This window comes from Pelophylax lessonae (genome assembly GCF_965119305.1).
Source record: "Pelophylax lessonae genome assembly, chromosome: 12".
Classification (NCBI taxonomy): Eukaryota; Metazoa; Chordata; class Amphibia; order Anura; family Ranidae; genus Pelophylax; species Pelophylax lessonae.
The window spans coordinates 83,163,908-83,180,254 of record NC_138779.1 but is presented as its reverse complement, the minus strand read 5'-3'; the positions used below and the strand labels follow the sequence as shown (position 1 = coordinate 83,180,254).

Here is a 16,347-nt window from a genome sequence, read left to right as displayed (position 1 = left end):
GGCGACTGTCGGAGGACTCAGAGAAAGGAATTTTACGGTAAGATTTTACAAAAATTCAGTTTTCTCTTACGTCCGACAATCGCCGCCCATTCACACAGTCTTCACTTATGGGGATGTCCCAAAGCAGTGTAGACATGAGGGGTGGGCAACGCAACTGCCAGAAAAGCAACGCAGTACCCACATCAGAGAAAGGAACCTTACATGTACAAGAAGGTAACCTTCTGGGTAACAAAAAAGGGCTCACCCTCAACAACCCAGGAAAATAACCAAGGGGAAAAGAACCCCAACAGCTAGGAACCCGGGTTCCCTATGGAACAGCCGCACAGAGAACTTTGCGGCCAAAGGATGCATCAGCTGATGCCAGAACATCAATTTTGTAGAATTTTGAGAAAGTCTGCACCGATGACCAAGTCGCAGCCTTGCACACCTGGGCCACCGAAGCCTGATGCCGATAGGCCCAGGACGTACTCATCAACCTGGTAGAGTGCGCCTTGACAGGGAAGGGAGAAACCCATTCCCGCAATGAATAGGCCTGTACAATGGTCTGTCTGATCCATTTGGCAATGGTTGCTGCAGACACAGCCATACCCTTCTGAGGTCCCTCAGGAAGGACAAAAAGAGAATCCGATTTTCCAAAGGATTCAGTCGACGACAGGTAAACCCTGATCGCCAGGACAACATCCAAGGAATGCAAGGCAACCTCCTTTGGATGCTTAGGATTCGCACAAAGCGAAGGCAAAACAATGTCCTCATTCAGGTGGATTTCCGAAACCACCTTTGGCAAAAAGGACAGATTAGGTCGCAAGACCACCTTATCCCTATGAACCACCAGTTAAGGGGAGCGGCAAGACAACGCCCGCCAACTCTGACACTCTGCGAGCAGAAGTGATCACTACCAGAAACGCAACCTTCTTAGATAGCATGGGCAACGAAAGTTCCCTGATGTTTTCAAAAGGGGAACGCTGCAACACGGACAGAACCAAGTTCAAGTCCCATGGAGTTAAGGGCTCCCTTCTAGGGGGAGCCAGGTGACGCACACCTTGAATAAAGGTGCAAATCAAGGAATTAGACGCCACTTTGATACCGTTTGTAGATTTTCAAAACCTCAATGAAATATGTTGAAAGAAAAATCAACCGCAGTAAGAATTGGTATGGCTTCAGAAGCTAATGTGCTCTTAGCACGACAAACGTTTGAGGGATCGCAAGTTCTCGGCTAGCACGATGAGCTGAAAAGCCTCTTGAATTTGATCCACATTTCCCTTTGAAGTGAGTAGTCGACCTGAACTCTTCCCCTTACATAGGCGCCCTGATTCTTCAAATTGTTTACACAACGACAAATGTTCTTTGCCACTGGTAGATCAATCTCGAAACACTGTCAAAACTGCACGCTGCACTGTTATTGCGGACTGTCTTGCTAAACTGGGGAACACAAATGCCTTCTGATGCATAGATGCCATCTTGTTAACTACTGAGGTTAGCATCTATTTGGGCACAAGTAGTGGTATCTAGCACCCGTCATTTGAAATTCTAGGCCATGCCCATTCAAGTAGTGCAGATTTTGGTATCTGATTGCACAGATAGAAGGCTTTAACAATTGGGTCAGTCTTTATGAAACACACTGTATTTCTTTGTTTTTGTGCCACTATTAAGCAGCCTGTGGCCTTTGGTGGCCTGACCCTCCCCATTTTTTTCAATATTTCCTAGCTGGGCAACTTGTACATGCTCATAATTGGCTTTTGTTTGGTAAGGGGAATGCCTCAGTGGTGGTGGAGGAGGCGGCAATATTGGGCTTTTACAAGAAGCTATAGCCCCCACTTTATTAGGGTTGTCGTGCCCTGTATCTGCTCACCTGCACTATGAGAACCACTAATAGGGCATGGAACGGTGCTAGGGGCTGTCCCCCATTCATAGTCACCTCATCTCTTGTCATGGAATAACCCAAATTCATGATTAATGGTTCTAGTGTATGCTGACGACGTTTCAGCTCCCAAGCAGATTTCTTTCACATTTTTGGACTTCACCAGTAGACTTATACTGGTCTCGGGTATATTTTATAGCAGCTGTAACTACTGTTCAGATACCCCCAGAACTGCAAATATGCTTGTTGGGTCTTGTAGAACCATTGCCTCCTAGAAAGATTGCTGGAATACTCTTGGCTATATTATTGCCAGGAAAGCAATTTTGCTCCTTTGAAAATCAACTGCCCCCGACCTTTAGACAGGTGGATAATTCTGCCCCCCCCCCCAGCCGTATAAAGCCTCCAGCAACAGTAGAGTATGTTTTACCAAATTTGATAAAGGTTGGTCTCTGAGGTCAGAAAATTCTGGACACAGCTATCCTATCCTGATGCTTCCATATTTCGATGGGACTTGACCAGTCAGAAGTGTCTTCACTTCTCCCTCCATTTGAACAAACGGGCTCACACTATAGCAGCAAGGCCTTGTTAGTGTCAGACAAGCTTTTCTTTTCATTGCTCATTGTCTGCTGTTGTGTTGGCGACACTGAGTCAGGTCTGGAAGGTGGTATTACTGCCTCTATGAGTAACCGCATTTATATATGCTCTTTGGAATCCTATCATTGTGGCTCTATAGACAATCATTCACTGCAGAACTAAGTGTGGGGCTATTTTTTTTCTTTACGCTGCCCAATGTTCTTGTACTGCATTTTGTACTACTACTACTAAAATTTATAAAATAATTTTTGAAGAAAAAAAATAAAGCAGGATGGAAGATCGGTCCCTGGGACAGCAGATCTTCTCGCATTGGCAGCCGCCACGGATGCTCTACGGCCAGGTGAACGATGTCCGCGTACCAGGACCGGCGAGGCCAGTCCGACGCCACCAGAATCACCAGTGATTGTTCCGAGGCCAACCTGCGAAGGAATCTGGACAACAATTGAATCGGAGGAAAGGCATAGATCAGTCGATACTGACGCCAAGGCGCCACCAGCGCATCCGAGGCGTCTGCCAGAGGATCGCGCGTTCTTGCCACGAACCTTTCCACCTTGTGGTTTAGCCGGGACGCGAACAGATCCACATCCGGGGATCCCCACTTCGCACACAGCATCTGAAACACCTCCGGGTGCAGGGACCATTCCCCCTGGTCCAGGGTCTGGCGGCTCATCGCCAAGACATGAGTCCCGGCCCAAGACAGAATTCTGGTCACTTCCTGGGCCGCCTGGGCACTCCTGGTGCCTCCTTGGTGGTTGATGTAAGCCACCGCAGTGGCACTGTCTGTCTGCACCCCTACAGGACGGCCCTGAAGACGATCCGACCAATGGATCAGGTACAGCCTGATCGCTTTCAATTCCAATATGTTTATCGGAAGGGAGGATTCCTCCTCCAACCAAGTGCCCTGGGCAGACAGGTTGCCCAGAACGCCACCCCAGCCCGACAGGCTGGCATCCGTGGTCATTACCGTCCACAGAATTGGCCGGAAGGATTTTCCGTCTGACACCGCCGGGGACTGAAGCCACCACAAGAGATCCATCCTGGTTTGGCGACTCAGACACACTCTCAGGTCCAAAGACTGAGGTAAGGTAGCCTGTCCCACCTGGCGAGGATTTCCGCTTGAAGAGGGCCTCGAAGGCCCACACCATTAACCGCAGGGTCCGCATACAGGTCCTGAGCGACGAGGATTTGTTGTCCCTGAGGGACCTGACCTCGTTCTGTAGGGTCCAGAGCTTGTCCTCCGGTAAGAACACCTTTGCTAGTGCAGAGTCCAGAACCATTCCCAGATACGGGAGACGAACCGAAGGCGACAAAGTCGACTTCTGAATGTTGATTGTCCAACTGAACTCCTGAAGCGTCTGGACCGTAATGGACAGATCGCGCAGCAGGCTCTGACTGGCACTCGATCTTAACAGAAGATCGTCCAGATATCCCAAGACCGCAATGCCCTGTGCCCGCAACAGGCCCAGAACAGGCGCCAGCACTTTGGTAAAGACCCTTGGAGCCGAAGCGAGACCGAAAGGTAACGCCACAAACTGGTAATGTTCCTCCGCGATAGCGAATCGGAGGTACCTCTGATGACCCTCGAAAATGGGGATGTGTAGATACGCATCCTTCAGGGCTATAGAGGCCAGGAACTCCCCCGGATTCAGGGAGGCCACCACCGAGCGGAGTGATTCCATGCGGAACTTTCGAACGCGCACAAAGCGGTTCAGCACTTTTAAGTCCAGAATCGGACGCACTTTGCCCTCCTTTCTGGGCACAGTGAACATATTTGAAGAAAAACCCGGAAACCTGTCACGATGAGGCACCGGGACAATCACCCCCCGAGCGAGAAGATCCTGCACCGCCTGATGTAGGTCCTGTAACCGCCCTGGGGTCAAATGAAGATTTGAGGGAAAGAATCTGTCTGCCGGCCGTGAAAGAAATTCGATCTTGTACCCTGACCAAATGATTTCCTGAACCCACCTGTCCGTGATTCGGTGCAGCCAAGGTTGTAGGAAACCGCACAAACGTCCCCCCACCCCTGTAATGGGTGAGGGCGCCCCTTCAGGCAGAGGCGGACTGAGCCGTCGCACCGGCCTGGCCGGATTTTTGCATGCCAAACCAGGGCTTCTTCTGACTACCTTGGCCCTTGAAGGGTTTACCCTTGTTCTGCGCCTTAAAGGCACGAAAGGACCCTTGAGCAGGTTTAAAGGATGGGCCCCCACTTACCGTGGAAAAACTTGCCCTTAGGATTCTGGGGCAGCAAAGTGCTCTTACCCCCAGTGACTCCTTTAACCAATTCGTCCAAGGATTCTCCAAAAAGGCGAGACCCCGCATAGGGGATGTCAGCCACCGTCTTCCTGGATTTCTGGTCAGCCGACCAGCATTTTAACCAGATTAAACGACGGTTAACCACAGCGACACTGGACAGGTGTATCGCCAAAGGGGCTTCATTTAGAGCTGCATCACACAAATAAATGACCCCACGAGGAATCTGCTCCACCATTTCCACCGTAGTGGGAGGAGCAGAGTCGGCCACGAGTGTGTGTGTGAGGACCTTGGTCCAATCTGCCACAGCCTGAGCCACCATTACAGAGGCAAAAATAGGCTTGAGCATGGAACCCGCCACCATGTAGGAATGACGGGCAAGAGACTCCAGTCTCCTATCAGTAGGATCCCTAAACACCGGGAGTCCTCAGTGGGTAATAGGGTAGACTTGTTCAACCTGGCCACCGTGTGATCCACTTGAGGAGGCACACACCAGCGTGCAGCCGTAGTAGCCACAAAAGGGTAGAGAAGTTGAAACTTCTTAGGCACCATGAAGGTGTGTTAAGTTACGCAATAGCTCATTCACCTTATGGTGAAACTCTGCGGGGCAAGGAAAAACCTGCGCCGTCTTGCGGGTCCTGTGTGTACCAAAAGAGGACACAACGCCCGGAGGAGTGGGCTCATCCTCCAAATGTAGTGTTTCCTTCACTGCCAAGATCAACTCATCCATAGCTGCGCGTTCCTCGGGAGACCCAGGGGGGGGGGGGGGGGGATTCATCCACCCCCTACGACCTCCGACTCCCCCTCAGACTCTTGCGGGTCCTGAGAAGGGCGAGACTCCGAAAGGGCCACGCTACCTACAGCAACCATCTCACACTCAGAATCAGAAGAAAAGGAAATCCTAGGCCTTTTCCTAGCAGCACGTTCAGACATCAGAACATCCATTTTTGACACCAAAGATGCCACAATAGCAGCCAAATTAGTCTGGTTAGAGGTTTCTGTGGACCCTGAATCCCCCACCAAAGCTGGAGGGAATTTGCTGTCCTGGGATTCCATAACAGAAAAGATTTTTTTTTTTTTTTGAACTGGCCCTTTAAGTGCGATGTGGACCCCTCCCCAGCACACCGCTATAAGATTGACACACAGAGTCCCGCAGGGATAAAAACTGACCAGGAAGATTGCACAAGGTAGTCAGGAAAAAAGGACAGCAGGACAGAACCCCACAAAGAGTTACCAGCTCCTTCAGCCCCTCCTGTGAGAAAGGAGGAAGTGATGTCACCGCTGGAGGCTGAACCAGGCTGCAGGCCAAGGGAAAATGGATGCCTATAGAAACTAATGGGAGGCTTCGGCAAGATGGCCGCCGACATGTGCTCGGAACGATCGTTCGCCACACACAAGATGGCGCCGCAAGGCGCGAAAATACACCACATAGCAGGCTGTATGAGCGCCCACAGTGAAGCCAGACATGCTGCCCACATTTAAAATGGCGGAGCGGCGGTACTTAACCGCTAGGTGGTCGCCACATGTCTGCATCCCCAAGCACCCTAAAGGGAAATTAGGAGAGGGACCCCCAAAAACTCCACACAGCGCTGCTGTGAGAGAATAAAAGCCCCCGCATCAAGCGGGAAACCGCCCACCCTCAGATGGCAGGGGAGTGCCGCCAGCCAAAAACGCAGGACACTAGTAGTGCACGGACGAACCTATGCTGTGTCCAGTGAGGTAGCCACCTCACCCGGCTACATCCCTGATGGACAGGGATGGGTCATTTATGAGACCAGGGCGAACACATAGCCTGCGAAACGCTCGATGGCGGGCCGGGATTTCATCTGACCCTCTGTCCTTGAGAACCAGGACGGTCAGTCCGATTCCCAGCTCCGAAAGCTCCATCTTCATCCAAAGATCCACTAACTAGTGCTGAGAAAATAAACAGCTAGCAAAGTAAAGAAAACAAAAATGACATTTCTTGAAAATAAATCATAAAAGAAAAAAAAGAGAAAAGGCTGAGACTGTAGCCTCAGCACAGGGAAGCCTATCCACTCCTGAAGCTAGGCAGAAGACAAACTGAATTGGGATGGCTATTGCAGGGGGGTATTGGACTGGTAGGACAGCCCCCATGGGTGTGACTATGTAGATTTATTGTTTTTTTACAAGTCTTATGCCTAGAAACTCCTGTGGAGATGAAGTCAATACCCCATAAGTGAAGACTGTGTGAATGGGCGGCGACTGTCGGAGGACGTAAGAGAAATTCTTTTTTTTTTTTTTAACTGGCCCTTTAAGAGCACTGCGGACTCCCACAGCACACCACTATCGAGACTGTGAGACACAGACCCCCCGCAGGGACAAAAACTGACCAGGAAGATTGCACAAGGCATGATAGGACAGAACCCCACAGTGTGTTACCAGCTCCTTCAGTCGCTCTGTGAGAAAGGAGGAAGTGATGTCACCGCTGAAGGCTGAACTAGGCTGCAGGCCAAGGGAAAAATGGATGCCTATAGAAACTAAAGGGAGGCTTCCGCAAGATGGCCGCCGACATGTGCTCTGAACGATCATTTGCCACACACAAGATGGCGCCGTAAGGCGCAAAATACACTACATAGCATGCTGTATGAGTGCCCACAGTGAAGGCAGACATGCTGCCCACACTAAAAATGGCGGACCGGCGGTTTTTAACCCCGCAGTGGTCGCCACATGCGTCTGCATCCCCAAGCACCCTAAAGAGACATTAGGAGAGGGACCCCCAAAACCCCACACAGCACTACAGTGAGAGAATAAAAACCCCCGCAAGGACCGGGACCAGGGAGCCCAAAACGCACAGACACAGGGGACACCCACACCACAGACACACAGGACTTGCGGACCCCAGACAGAGGCCCTACACAGAATGTACTTACCTGTACCCAATGGCGTGGGGTGCCTCATATCAAGCGGGAAACTGCCCACCCTCAGATGGCAGGGGAGTGCCGCCAGCCAAAACGCAGGACACTAGTAGTGCACGGACTAACCTATGCTGTGTCCAGTGAGGTAGCCACCGCACAAGGCTGCATCTCTGATGGACAGGGATGGGTCGTTTGCGAGGCCAGGGCGAACACATAGCCTGCGAAACGCTCGATGGCGGGCAGGGATTCCATCTGACCCTCTGTCCCGGAGAACCAGGACGGTCAGTCCGATTCCCAGCTCCACAAAAACGCCGTCTTCATCCGAAGATCCACTAACTAGTGCTGATAAAATAAACAGCTAGCAATGTAAAGAAAAAAATTACATCTTTTGAAAATAAATCATAAAAGAAAAATAGAAAGGCTGAGACTTTAGCCTCAGCACAGGGAAGCCTATCCACTCCTGAAGCTAGGCAGAAGACAAACTGAATTGGGATGGCTATTGCAGGGGGGTATTGGACTAGAAGGACAGCCCCCATGGGTGTGACTATGTAGAGTTATTGTTCTTTTACAAGTCTTATGCCTAGAAACTCCTGTGGAGATGAAGTCAATACCCATAAGTGAAGACTGTGTGAATGGGCAGCGACTGTCGGAGGACGTAAGAGAAATAATAATTAGTTGTAGCCCTAGTCCAATCACCTGAAGGTAGCAGTCTATAACCCAGGGTTTATGAATATCTGGCCTGTGTCCTGAACTATACAAACTTAAAAACCAAAAACATAACTAATATTCGTCTTTGTTTCATTGAAGAGAAATTTAGCAGCTTCAATTTATTTTGCGGCAAACCAAAAAAAGGCAACAATCTATTTTAGCTGCTTATAGCACTTCTGAAGCAATGTTCTAGAGCAGGGGTCTTAAAACTATGGCCCTCCAGTTGTTCAGGAACAACAATTCCCAGCATGCCTAGTCATGTCTGTGAATGTCAGAGTTTTACAATGCCTCATGGGATGTGTAGTTATGCAACAGCTGGAGGGCCGTAGTTTGAGGTTCCCTGTTCTAGAGGGTTCTGAAGGGGAGAAAAAAAGAAAAAAAAGCGAAAAAAAGAAGGTCTGCTTGCATAATACAGTGAGGATTTTGTACATTTGCCCACCGACAAAGAAATGATCAGTCTAATTTTAATGGTAGGTTTATTTTAACAGTGAGAGACAAACAAACAAAAATATCCAGAAAAACGCATTTTAAAAAAATTATAAAATTGATTTGCATTTTAATGAGTGAAATAAGTTTTGGACTCCTTCGCAAAACATGACTTAGTACTTCGTGGCAAAAACCTTGTTGGTAATCACAGAGGTCAGACGTTTCCACCAGGTTTGCACACATCTCAGGAGGGATTTTGTCCCACTCCTTTTTGCAGATCCTCTCCAAGTCATTAAATTTCTGAGGCTGACGTTTTGGAACTTGAACCTTCCGCTCCCTCCACAAATTTTCTATGAGATTAAGGTCTGGAGAATGGCTAGGCCACTCCAGGACCTTAATGTGCTTCTTCTTGAGCCACTCCTTTGTGGTCGTGGCCATGTGTTTTGGCCAATTGTCATGCTAGAATACCCACCCACGACCTCTTTTCAATGCCCTGGTTGAGGGAAGAAGGTTCTCACCCAACATTTGACAGTACGTGGCCCCGGCCATCATCCCTTTGATGTGGTAATGTTGTCCTGTCCCCTTAGCAGAAAAACACTCCCAAAGCATAATGATCCCACCTCCATGTTTGACGGTGCGGAAGGTTTCCTTAGGGTCATAGGCAATTCCTCCTCCAAAAACAACGAATTGAGCTGATGCCAAAGAGCTCGATTTTGATCTCAGGTCATCTGACCACAACACTCTTACCCAGTTCTCCTCGGAATCATTCAGATGTTCTTTAGAAAACTTCAGATGGGACTGTACATGTGCTTTCTTGAGCAGGGGAACCTTGCAGGTGCTGCAGGATTTCAGTCCTTCACGGCATAGTGTTTGACAAATTGTTGTTTGATGACTATGGTACCAGCTGCTTTGAGATCATTGAGAACATTCTCCTATGTAGTTCTGAGCTGATTCCTCACCATTCTCATGATCATTGAAACTCCATGAGGAGAGATCTTGCATGGAGCCCCAGACCAAGGTAAATGGACAGTTACTTTGGGTTTCTTCCATTTACGAATAATCGCACTAACTGCTGTCACCCTCTCACCAAGCTGCTTGGTGATGGCCTTTTAGCCCATTCCAGCCTTGTGTAGGTCTACAATCTTGTCCCAGACAACCTTTTTGTATTGGCCATGGTGGAGAGATTGGAATCTGATTGATTGCTTCTGTGGACAGGTGTCTTTTATACAGGTATCAAGCAGCTCGTTACCTGTATAGAAGACACCTGGTAGCCAGAAATCTTGCTGATTGATAGGAGATCAAATACGTATTTCACTCATTAAAATGCAAATCAATTTATAATTTTTTTGAATCTATAATTTTTTTGAAACACGTTTTTCTGGATTTTGTTGTTATTCTGTCTCACACTGTCAAAATAAACCTACCATATAAATTATAGACTGATCATTTCTTTGTGAGTGAGCAAACGTACAAAATAAGCAAGGGATCAAATACTTTTTTTCCCTCCCTGTAATGCAATGAAAGCATTACCCGCTCTGTTCCTAAGTAAGCTGTGGTGTAAATCAAAATAATGTAGGCGAAGCAACTATGTACTGACAAGCGCCTTATGTGGATTTCAAATAGAAGACTCCCACCTAACCTGTTCTCTTAATGCAATTAGTAATAATTATCAATTTCTGATTTAAAACAACATAAAACCAGAGATCACTCTTTAGAGAGCATTTGGCAGAGCACGAGGAGGCGCTAAACTACCTCCTCCCCATCTACCTAAACCCACTGAAATGCACACTACCTTGCTGCAACCACTGGCATTTTTCAAAATTGTCTGTCTTTTTTTGTTTATAGTGCAAAAAAAAAAAAAAAACGCAGAGGTGATCAAATATCACCAAAAGAAAGCTCTATTTGTGGGGGAAAAAAGGCAATACGTTTTATTTGGGTAGTGTCGCACAGCTGCGCAAATGTCATTTAAAGTAAAGCAGTGCCATATCGAAAAACAAATGGCCTGGTCATGAAGGGGGGGGGGGCTGGGGGGTAAACCTTCCAGAGCTGAAGTTGTTGAAGTGGATGTAAACCCTCACATATATCCAGTAAAGTGAACAGCCTCAGATGATACATAGAGATGAAACAAATCTCCCTACTACATAAAAGTTTTACATGCATATCTGCTGTCTTCTGCTTTTTATATTCTGCACATCGTGGAAGAAATGTTCTCTTCCCGTTAGGCACTGGGAGTGCTATGTTGGTATACATTGTGTAAAAGCTGACTGGAGTTAAGGCTCACAACCCCACTCCACATAGTCAGAGGAAGGAAGGAAGTTAGGAAGGAAGGAAGGAATGTGCTGTGAATAGACCAGCTCTCTGCTAATCTATTTATCGCACCCACCCAACACAAAATTTAGCCTGGCTTTATCTCAGTTGACTAGGAGATTGTCAGAAGTTATCATGCTGATAAGCAGGAGAAAGCTACGGGACTTAGGGTTATGGAGAGAGATAAAAAAAAACACTGCAGATACATGAGCTTAGGTCAAATTTCATGAATCAGGTTTATATCCACTTTAAAGAAAGCATAGATGAATTAAATGGTGGCTTTTTTTATTCACTAGGGTCCTGCTTACGAACAGACTGGGGGAAGTGGATCACTGTGCCAACCCTATCTAAGCTGACAAGTGTGTTGTAAAGGGCTTATGGCTGAAACAATGGTACTTCTAATATTCTGAATTTTTTTTTTTTAACCACCCTAAACATTTCAAGAACGGGTATCGACTTTTGAAGAAGATATTAAAAATCTTTAGCATGAAGATATCACAGGCTGAAGAACAGGTTTTCAAAGAACTCAAAATTGCTGGCAATTTTGGAGATTTTAACTACATCAGATTGATACAGATTAAAGATCCACAACTGTGGAGTGTATAGCCAGGATTGCATGCAATTTAACGCTAAACTTTAAAAAACTAAAAGTTGAAATAAACTTACAGGTCCACTGCTGGCAGTGACTTCAGCTTAATCTCTTTCTCCTGTGCACCCTGAAGTGTAGTTGAACACTTCTTCCTCTTCAGCTTCAACTTCGCTATTCTCTCTTCAGTCATTGTGCACAAGCTGCAAAGCAAAAACAGACCCTTAGGAATGCTATCTCATTCTCAAACAAGAAAAGATGAGGGTAGAACCTCTGTCAGGCTCCCACTGCTGTCGGAGGACACTTTGGGGAGATTACCTGTTCAGAAAGGAGGTGAAATGGAGGGATGCACTTTAAAACTAATGTCACATGACCATTTGTAAATAAGTCTTGCCCGTAAAGAAAAGCTTTAAACCTGTCTCTGTCTACCATTCTGTTACCTTTTAAAGAGCCATGGCAGCTCTGAATGTGCATCTGACACATCTTGAAAAGTCAGATGCCTGTTCTCCCTGCTGTGTGTTTTAGTTACATCCTGTAGGGATGTAGGGCCCAGTGGATGAAGGCATCGAAGTGTAGTATAGAGGAGGACAAGGCATTAAACTCTTCTGGAAGTGTCTGATGCAGAATATTCTTTTGCAGCCATTTCTCTGTAAAAGGACTGGCAGTGCAACAGGCATTAAAGTGACCCTGTCGCTATCCTAAAAAAGTACTTCAAGCTGTACCCTGGGATAAGCAAATATTGTCTAAAAGAAAGAAGCATGTGTATTGTTAGGCTTTGTATATTTCTTCCATATCTGTGCAGTAATCCAGTGTGAAACCTTGCCTCTGTGCAGGAGCTTCCTGTAATAAAGACCAATCACTTGGTGCTGCTCTCTCTTCCTGTGCAGAGTGGCTGGTCTTGCCTCTGCCACCTCCAATATGGTTTTGCAGGCCGTCTGTAGCGTGTGAGCCTTCTGGTTCCCTCCCACACAGCTTGGTTCTCTCCATAGGCTATGTGCAGCACAGGGATGTCACCGCTACTTTTATATTGTAATAACGGAATTTCTGTAAAATCTTACCGTAAAATTCCTTTCTCTGAGTGCTCCGACAGTCGCCGCCCACTCATACAGTCGTCACCAAAGGGTATTGACTTTCGCTCCGCAGGAGTAGCTAGGCATAAGACTTGTTAGTAACAAAATCTTTTAGCATAGACACACCCATGGGGGCTGTCCCACTGGTCAATACCCTCCCTGCATTAAGCCATCCCAACTCAGTTTGGTAGCATAGCAGTAAGTGTACCAGAAAACCCCAAAAGAGGGGCGGGGGCGGCGACTGTCGGAGGACTCAGAAAATAATTTTACGGTAAGATTTTACAAAAATTCAGTTTTCTCTTACGTCCTCCGAAAGTCGCCGCCCACTCATACAGTCGTCACCAATGGGACGTCCCAAAGCAGTGAAGACATGAGGGGTGGGAGACGCAACCAAAGAAAAGGCAACGCAGTACCCACCTCAGAGAAAGGAACATTACACACGCAGTAAGAGAACCTTCTGGGCAACGGAAAAGGCTCAACAGGAGCAACAGCCCAGGAAAACAAATAACCCAGGGGAAAAACAACCCCAACAGCCAGGGACCCACAAAACAACAAGGGTCCCCTATGGCACTGCCGCACTGAGAACTCTGCGGCCAAAGAAGGCATCAGCTGATGCCAGAACATCCACCTTATAGAATTTGGAAAAGGTGTGCACCGACGACCAAGTCGCAGCCTTGCACACCTGGGCCACCGAGGCCCGATGCTCGGTAGGCCCAGGACGTACTCAAAGGTCTGGTGGAGTGCGCCTTAATAGGGAAGGGTGGAACCCGTTCCTTCAAAGCATAGGCCTGTACAATTGTCTGTCTGATCCATTTGGCAATGGTCGCTGCAGACGCAGCCATGCCCTTCCGAGGTCCCTCAGGAAGGACAAAGAGGGAATCCGATTTCCGAAAAGATTCAGTGGACGACAGGTAAACCCTGATCGCCCTGACAACATCCAAGGAATGCAATGAACCCTCCTTAGGATGCTTCGGCTTCGCACAGAGCGAAGGCAAAACAATGTCCTCGTTAAGGTGAAAGTCAGAGACCACCTTAGGGAGAAAATACGAATGAGGTCGCAAGACCGCCTTATCCTTGTGAACCACCAAGTAGGGAGAGCGGTAAGACAACGCCGCCAGCTCCGACACTCTGCGAGCCGAAGTGATCGCCACTAGAAAAGCAACCTTCTTAGACAGCAGAGGCAACGATATCTCCCGGATGTTTTCAAAGGGAGCACGCTGCAACACAGACAGAACCAAGTTCAAGTCCCATGGAGGTAAAGGCTCCCTCCGAGGAGGGGCCAAATGTCGCACACCTTGAATGAAGGTGCGAATTAAGGAATGAGACGCCACAGGGCGCTGAAAAAGAACAGCCAGTGCAGATACCTGGCCCTTTATCGTGGCCAGCGCCAGGCGCTGGTCCACACCAGTCTGAAGGAAAGCCAACACTCTCTTCACCGAGTATGAGCGAGGAGAGAACCCCCTGGACTCACACCAGGCAAAATAGGCTTTCCAGGTACGGTAATAAATTTTACCATACAAGGCTTTTCTAGCCTTGATTAAAGTAGGAATGACCTCTGGGGAGAGACCCCTGTCTCTCAGGACCTGGCTTTAAACAGCCATGCCGTTAAAGCCAGCGACTGTAAAGCAGGAAGGAAGATCGGTCCCTGAGACAGCAGATCTTCTGGCAGTGGCAGCCGCCAAGGAGGCTGGACCGCTAGGTGAACAACGTCGGCGTACCAGGACCGGCGTGGCCAGTCCGGTGCCACCAGAATCACCAGGTTCGGTTCAGAGGCCAGCCTGCGAAGGAACCTGGACAACAACTGAATCGGAGGAAAGGCATACATCAGACGATACTGATGCCAAGGGGCCACCAACGCATCTGAGGCGTCCGCCCGAGGATCGCGCGTTCTTGCCACTAACCTTTCCACCTTGTGGTTCAGCCGAGACGCGAACAGATCCACATCTGGGGATCCCCACTTCGCACACAGCATTTGGAAGACCTCCAGGTGTAGGGACCATTCCCCCTGGTCCAGGGTCTGGCAGCTGAGATAGTTGGCCTGCCAATTCTCCACACCCGGAATATGAACTGCCGATATTGCCAGGACATGAGTCTCGGCCCAAGACAGAATGTCGGTCACCTCTCATGCCTCCCGGGTGCCCCCTTGGTGGTTGATGTAAGCCACCGCGGTAGCATTGTCCGTCTGCATCCGAACAGGACGGCCCCGAAGTTGATCCGACCACTGGAGGAGACAGAGCCTGATCGCTCTTAATTCCAAAATGTTGATCAGAAGGGAGGATTCCTCCGCCGACCAAATGCCCTGGGCAGACAGGTTGCCCAGGACTCCACCCCAGCCTGACAGGCTGGCATCCGTGGTAATTACTGTCCACACTAACGGACGGAAGGATTTTCCTTCCAACACAGCCGGGGACTGAAGCCACCACAGAAGATCCCTTCTGGTCCGGTGACTCAACGAGACCCTCAGATCCAAGGACTGAGGAAGTCTGTGCCACCTGACCAGAATCTCCGCTTGGAGAGATCGAGTGCGAAACTGAGCAAACGGGATCGCCTTGAAGGCCGAAACCATTAACCCCAGGCACCGCATGCAGGTCCTGAGCGACGAGGACTGGGTGTCCCTGAGGGACCTAACCTAGTTTTGAAGGGTCCGGAGCTTGTCCTCCGGCAGAAAAACCTTCGCTTGAGCGGACCCCAGAACCATTCCCAGATAGGGAAGGCGAACCGAAGGAGACAACGTCGACTTCTGAACGTTGATGGTCCAACCGAACTCCTGAAGTGTCTGCACCGTAGTTGACAGATCGCACGTCAGGTTCTGACTGGCACTCAAACTTAACAGGAGATCGTCCAGATATCCCAAGACCGCAATGCCCTGTGCCCTCAACAGGCCCAGAACAGGCGCCAGGACTTTGGTAAAGACCCTTGCAGCCGAAGCGAGACCGAAAGGTAACGCTACAAGCTGATAATGGTCCTCCGCAATGGCGAACCGGAGGTACCTCTGATGACCCTCGAAAATGGGGATGTGAAGGTACGCATCCTTCAGGTCGATGGAGGCCAGGAATTCCCCTGGACTCAGGGAGGCCACCACTGAGCAGAGGGATTGCATGCGGAACTTCCGAACGTGCACAAAGCGATTCAGAGCTTTTAAGTCCAGGATTGGACGCACCTTGCCCTCCTTTCTGGGCACAGTGAACAGATTGGAGTAAAACCCCCAAAACCTGTCCGATGAGGCACCGGGACAACCACCCCCTGGGCCAGGAGATCCTGCACCGCCTGATGCAGGTCCTGTAAACGCCCTGGGGTCAACTGAAGATTTGAGGGAAAAAATCTGTCCGCCGGCAGTGAAAGGAATTTGATCTTGTATCCTGATCGAATGATTTCCTGAACCCACCTGTCCGGAATACGGAGCAGCCAAGGTTGGAGGAAACCGCGTAAACGTTCCCCCACCCCTGAAACTGGTGAGGGCGTCCCTTCAGGCAGAGGCGGGCTGAGCCGCCGTACCGGCATGGCCAGACTTTTGCTTACCCGACCAGGGCTTCTTCTGGCGGGCTGGGGATCCATCTGACCCTCTGCCTTGGAGAGCCAGGGCGGCCAGTCCAATTCCCAGCTCCGCATGATCCATCTTCATCCGAAGATCCAACTAACTAAAGCTGACAAAATAACAGCTAGTAATGTAAA

General features: G+C 49.0%; 1 protein-coding gene across 2 annotated transcripts in view; it reads right to left on the bottom strand.

Annotated features, from left to right (window-relative positions):
- FAAP20 (FA core complex associated protein 20) overlaps positions 1-16,347 on the bottom strand; it is a 546,873-nt gene that overhangs the window by 136,266 nt on the left and 394,260 nt on the right. For both annotated transcript variants that reach the window (XM_082274236.1, XM_082274235.1), the window contains exon 2: positions 11,686-11,808. In XM_082274236.1, coding sequence (XP_082130362.1) covers positions 11,686-11,798 — 113 coding nt within the window. In that variant the 5' untranslated portion in view covers positions 11,799-11,808. The remainder of the gene's footprint in view (positions 1-11,685; positions 11,809-16,347) is intronic.